Source organism: Garra rufa, chromosome 1 (genome assembly GCF_049309525.1).
Source record: "Garra rufa chromosome 1, GarRuf1.0, whole genome shotgun sequence".
NCBI lineage: Eukaryota > Metazoa > Chordata > Actinopteri > Cypriniformes > Cyprinidae > Garra > Garra rufa.
In genome coordinates, this window is record NC_133361.1 from 37542936 (window position 1) to 37549424 (window position 6489).

At 36.0% G+C, this 6489-nt stretch overlaps 1 gene segment (V, D, J or C); it reads left to right on the forward strand.

Annotated features, from left to right (window-relative positions):
• The first annotated feature begins 4813 nt into the window (after nt 1–4813).
• On the forward strand, nt 4814–5811 carry LOC141306134 (immunoglobulin heavy variable 3-21-like). The segment is given in 2 exon segments: nt 4814–4931; nt 5498–5811. Coding segments are annotated over 2 exon segments (432 nt in total).
• Nucleotides 5812–6489: the final 678 nt, after the last annotated feature.

Consider the following 6489-nt stretch of genomic DNA (forward strand, 5'->3'; position numbering starts at 1 on the left):
AGGTTTCAAGAAGAAACAAACAGAAGGTATGATTTTAATGCCCCATTTACAAAAAGCAAAGATATCCATGTTGTCACATTTTTATTTTAGGGTTGTCAAAAAGTATTTTTTAAATAAATAAATAAATATAGTATTGGTAGTTTAAATTACTTACAGTCACAATGTCTGCAAACAGTTTACATTTTCTGCTCATAAACTCTATTCATGTAAATAATAACTTTATTAAGTTTGAAACTAAAAGCCTTGTTTAAAATCATGTCTAGAACACTGTGGTGCATTTGAATTTTATTAAGAGCTCTGTGTGATTATGTAAATCTCCTGTTGCATATTTAAACAGCAGGCATGAGTCAATTTATTAATTCATCTGATCACTAGAGGGAGTGAAGAATTGCTTCAACCATGATCTCTTCATCTTTAGTGTTGCTTCTGGCAGTGATATCCTGTAAGTTTAGTCTACTTTCTGTGTGATACTTTTTTTTTTTTTTGCTAAAAAGCTTAACAGCTTTTAAACTTCATGCTCTTTTATTAACTGGTATAATTTGATTTGATACAGGTATTGATTCATATGAACTCACTCAGCCTGCGTTTCTGACAGTCCGTCCTGATGCCACTCTCACTATCAACTGTAAAGTCTCATATTCAGTTACAAGCTATCATACAGCCTGGATTCGTCAGCCTGCAGGAAAAGCTCTGGAGTGGATTGGATTGATTTGGAGTGATGGAAACTTAGCCTACAAGGATTCCCTGAAAAGCAAGTTCAGTATCACCAGAGACACTTCCAGTAACACAATAACACTGCAAGGAAAGAATATGCAAGCTGGAGACACAGCTGTGTATTTTTGTGCCAGAGAAACACAGTGGCAGACAACAACAGCATCCCTGTACAAAAACATCATCATTATATTACAAATTGAAAGTCTTTCTGATCATTTTCTTTACACAGAAATTGTTCAGAGTTCAAACATTGTAATTCATTAATTGAAACATTAATTTAGCTGGTAAAATAAAAAAAAAACATATTTCAAGGCAAGCCTAATATTTAAGTAAATGCATAATATTTAATGCACAATAAAATATAATGCACAATTTAGGACATCCTTACACCTCAGTCATATGACGAAAAGGCATTGTACCTCAGACTAAAATGCTTCAGCCACTGGACGAAACAGCATTCAAGTGTCAGATAATGTACAAAAAGCTATCTTTAAAATCTTTGGTTGCTATAATATAATTTTGTTCAAAAAAAGTGGATATCACTTAATATATATAATGGATACCACAGAATAGACATACATTGATTAAAAAAGTCATGATTGAACTAAATCCATTCTCATTCTGACTGAATACATTTTCATATCTTACCAAACAGTTTATTAGCAAGACTAACAAAAACATTCCAAAATTTAAATGACCATGAGGGTCACACTTTATTTTAGGTGGCCTTAACTACTATGTACTTACATCAGAAAATTAATACAGTGTACTTATTGTGATCATATTGTATTGCAAAACACTTTTGCTTCTATTAAGGTGGGATACGGGTAAGGTTAGGAACAGGTTTGGTGGTATGGGTAGGTTTAAGGGTGGGTTAAGGTGTAAGGAATGGGTCAACAGTGTAACTATAAATGTAATTGCAGAAATTAATTACAGATGTAATTACATATAGGTATTTGTAAAAATATAAGTACAATGTAAAAACATGTATGTAAACAAGTGCATTGTACCAAATTATTAATGTAAGTACAAAGTAGTTAAGGCCACCTAATGTAAAGTGGGACCATAATGAGTATTGAAGCTACAGACATATGGAGACAAGGTAGTGTCCACAAAAAAAAAAAAAAAAAAAAAAAAAAAATTACTGATGTGTGACACTCAGGAAACACCTGCGTTTCATTATTGCCTCTAAAAAAATACATGAATATGCCTGTATGGTTTCATAAGATTTATTTAAATTCTATAACTATAAAGCATATAGACACAACTTGTTAAACAAATACAAATATATTGTTAATGCTAATACCATGCTCATTCAAACATTAATAGAAGACAATACAACCAAGAAATTGTTATATTCTTACGTCTTCTCAGCGAGTGATATTAATAGCAAATTATGTGACCGTGGTGACTGTAGTATAATTTTAGAAAATGATTCTAATCCAAAAATACTGTTAATCAAACTAAACTTATGACATTATTATGACATTTCAATAAAACTGAGATACTGTCATTTGCACCTCACAGTATCACTTGAATTTCTGTCCTCACCCTCTTCATCTTCCTTCTTTGTATGAGGGTCTCTGAGGGCTTCTATTAATGTTGCTTCCAGATGGATAAGAGTTGTATCTACTGCAATCATAATTTAGATAAAAAGTCTTTGATTTTGGCCTTTCAAAGTCAAAAGAGAGTTCAAAAGAGGGAAAAGAAGTGTCAGGGAAACTTGCTGAAGAAATCTTAGATAAATTATCGAAGATAACATCAGACTAGGAACACAGTTAGAGCCGCACTGGTCACAAACACGGCCACTGTGTTGGTCCTACATGCCCATTGACCGTACTTTTGAGCCTTCACCATGTCTCCATCATTCATCTTGCTTCTCGCCTTTAAAACAATAGAAGCAAACTTGGTAAAACTGAGTAAATTTGAATATAGACTGACATGTTGTTTAAAAAAAAAACATGCGGTTATCTGACTTACCTTTAACAAACATATCAATGCAGCAAAACCCAGAAACAAACAATTGCAAAACATGATGTTGAACACAGAGCAGCACATGTAGTCTTTTCCTTTCAATTTTACCCTCACATAGGTGACTTTAGGTGAAACCCCTCCATTATCTGACTCTGAGAAATTGTTCATTTCAACCGCCACAGTTTCCCTGGCAGAATACTGGGAGGGAATCTCATAAATGTGCTGATGTTCCATTATGTTCACAAAGATTAGTCAGCAAGCTAGGAATCATTCATAAGCTGCTGCTTCTGTTGTGTGTGTCACTGCATGTTTTGTGTTCTCTTATACTGTCCTAAATGTGTGCTGTCAGTTTCCATTAACTCGCCCTTTGTGGTGTGAAAAGTGTGTGAACTATTTCATTGCGTGACAAAAGCTTGCTGTTGTTTTATTAACTGCAGCCACAAAGCCATTCACAAGTAGGGCTATTAGTTATATGGAGAGATTAGATGTTTAAATCAATCAAACATTGTGTATACCACAAACTGACCTATTTCTGTGGTGGGTTTTCCACTGAGGGAACCAACATAGGTAATAATGAAAAAAAAAAAAGTTTTAACTGTGGTTGACAACATTCTGCAAACAGCTCTAATTTTTTTCTGCCTGAAGGGACATCTGATGAACATCTGATGAACATATGCAGACTGTGACTGTAAATTACTATTTAAAAAAAATGATAGATGATAAATAATAGAAATGATCAATTATTTCTCTAATAATGTGATTCATTTAAGCAATACCTTACGAGCAAGCAGTTGTTTGGAATGATTATTTGCTGCACAATGATGTGCTGATATTCAGACCAACAGCGCTATTGTGGGTATGATATTACAGTTCAGTAAACACATTGTTAAGTTACTTACTCTTTGTCTGTTTTTGTACCACTAACCAAAGTAGTTGAGTTAAAATCCTTGCGTCTCTGAGTAACACACGGTAGAGATTTGTTTCTGAATGAGTCAGTGTTTTCAACCTGAACTTTTGACTCATCCAGATCATCAGTTGGACGTTTCATTTCTCAGTGACTTGAATGAATCAATCAAATAAATGATTCAGTGAATTATTCACAAAGACAGTCACATGCACAACTGACACTTATCTGAAACTGCCAAGATGAGTGATACAAAAATAAAGTCCCATCACTGTTGGACTGTATTCTTGAAATAGATTTGAGGAGCCAAATATATTTTTATATAAAATTTGCCTCTTAACAAGAGTTCTACAAAAAAAAGGTAAAACGTTATTTTCTATCCTGTTTTGACCCTCTTTTCAAAACAGTTTGCTTTTATCCACCTAATTTTTAGATTAAATTCTATTCTATAGATTTACACTATTTACACTGTAAAAATAGCAGTATTTTGAGTAGTCAGTAGTTTGACAAGAGTGAAATTGTGACTGGGTCAGAGTATCTCCAAAACTTTAGCTCTTTTCTCAGGTTGTTCCTAGTCTGCAGTAACTATCAATATCAATAACTATCAAAAGCAGTCCAAGGAAGGAACAGTGGTGAACCGGCAACAGGGTCAGGGTCATGGATCATTTCTATTAGGATCATTGCCAAGGCTAATTTTTTCACTCATTTTGGGGAGCGAATGGCCTGTGTGGTCTGATCCAACAGACGAGCTACTGTAGCTCAAATTGCTCAAGAAGTTAATGCTGGTTTTTAATCCACAGTTTGTTGCATATGGGTCTGTATAGCTGCAGACCAGTCAGGATGCCCATGATGACCCTTGTCCACCACCAAAAGAGTCAACAGTGGGCACGTGAGCATCAGCACTGAACCACGGAGCAATGAAAGAAGGTGGCCTGGTCTGATGAATAATTTTTTTTTTTTTTTTACATCACGTGGTTGGTCGGGTGCATAAGCATTGCTTACCTTGGGAACACATGGCACTAGGATGCACTATGGGAAGAAGGCAAGCTGGTGGAGGCAGTGTGATGCTGTGGGCAATGTTCTGCTGGAAAACTTTGGGTCCTGCCATCCTTGTGGATGTTACTTTGACACTTACTTCCTACATAAGCATTGTTGCAGACCATGTACACCCTTTAATGCAAATGGTATTCCCTGGTGGCTGTGGCCTCTTTCAGCAGGATAATGCCCCTGCCACAAACCAAAAACAATTTAAGGAATCTTAAACGATCTACTTCTAACACCTTGGTGCCAGATACTACAGCCCACGTTCAGGGGTCTAGTGGAGTCCACGCCTTGACAGGTCAGGGCTGTTTTGGCAGTAAAAGGGGGATCAACACAATATTGGGAAGGTGGTCATAATGTTATGCCTGATTGGGATATTTGCACCTCATTATTGTAGAACATCAAATGATGCTTAAAAAAACATTAAACAAATTATGGTCATTTAACATTTATGCAACATGTTCTCATTAATTTTACAAATACAAATACATATTTGATTACTTTATCAAGGCCCAATATGTTTTTTACCAATCACATTTTTGTATCCATTTTCTTCTGTGCACAGGTATAAAAAAGAAATTGGAGGAGGAGTTCATGCAAAACTATTATCTATAATTCCCATAAGTTGCATTGTGCCGTAAGTGTGTTCACTGACTGAGGTTCGTGTAGAAGCATTAATCAGCAATGACAACAATAATCAATTCACTCCTGTTATTTCTATTTTTACATGGTTTGTAACTCATTCCTAATACTATTAATATTGTATTAATGCATAGGTATTTTAGCAAGCTCCCTATTGGGTTTACCTTTTTATAGTCATATTTGCTGACTTTTCAATTTGTTATTTTCCTTTCTCTTCCACAGATATTCATTGTCAGACCTTCACTCAGTCTCAAGATGAAGTAAAAAGACCAGGTGATTTTTTTCGTCTGGTTTGTACTGCCTCTGGATTTACATTCAGCAGCTACTGGGCAGGTGTAGTGAGACAGGCACCCGGTAAAGGACTGGAATGGGTTGCATACATTGGAACATCCAGTTCTCAAATCTACTATTCCCAGTCAGTTCAGGGCAGATTCACAGTGTCCAGAGATGATTCCAGCAGTCAACTGTACCTACAGATGAACAGCCTCAAGACTGAAGACACTGCTGTGTATTACTGTGCAAGAGCGTCACAGTGAATGAGTTCAGTGTCAATGCAATATAAAAACCACTACTTTTCCTGTTGACTACAATTATGCTCCATTATCAAAAGGTGGCGCTCTTGTCAAGCAGTCTTAGTTCACTGTTTCAAACTGACTGATTGACTCTTGAGAAACAGACAGTCCAGTTTTGATATTCTGAAGAAACAACAAATATATCTTAAGCCTAAGAGAAGCTTCATCATGAAATGTGTTCTTGTGTCCGGAAAAAAATATGTTTTTCTTTCTTTTTTATTATCTGTAAATTATCAGCTTTGATCAGTGGCACTTATTGCATTTATCAGAGCTTGCAATTTACAGATATTTTACAAAAAAGTTTCACTTTGTACAAACACAGACATGAACATATTTTATGGTGGAGCTACTTTAAAGGGAAACTTTCGCCAAAATGCAATCTGGGGTGTTTTTTGGATTGTAAACGAGTCAAACTTTCATCTAAAAGCATAATTACGACGAAAGAGCCACTTTTAACCCTTTGAGCAGTACGGTCCCACATATGGGATTCTAATTTCTGTGCCCCTGGGAGTACGGTCCCACATATGGGATTTAGAACGTTCGGTGACGTCACGCAGCTGACAAATTCAAACTGCGCTTTGGCGCGATGGCTGGCGCTGAGCCAGAGACGGCAGAGCTCTGCACTTGTCATACAATCACAAC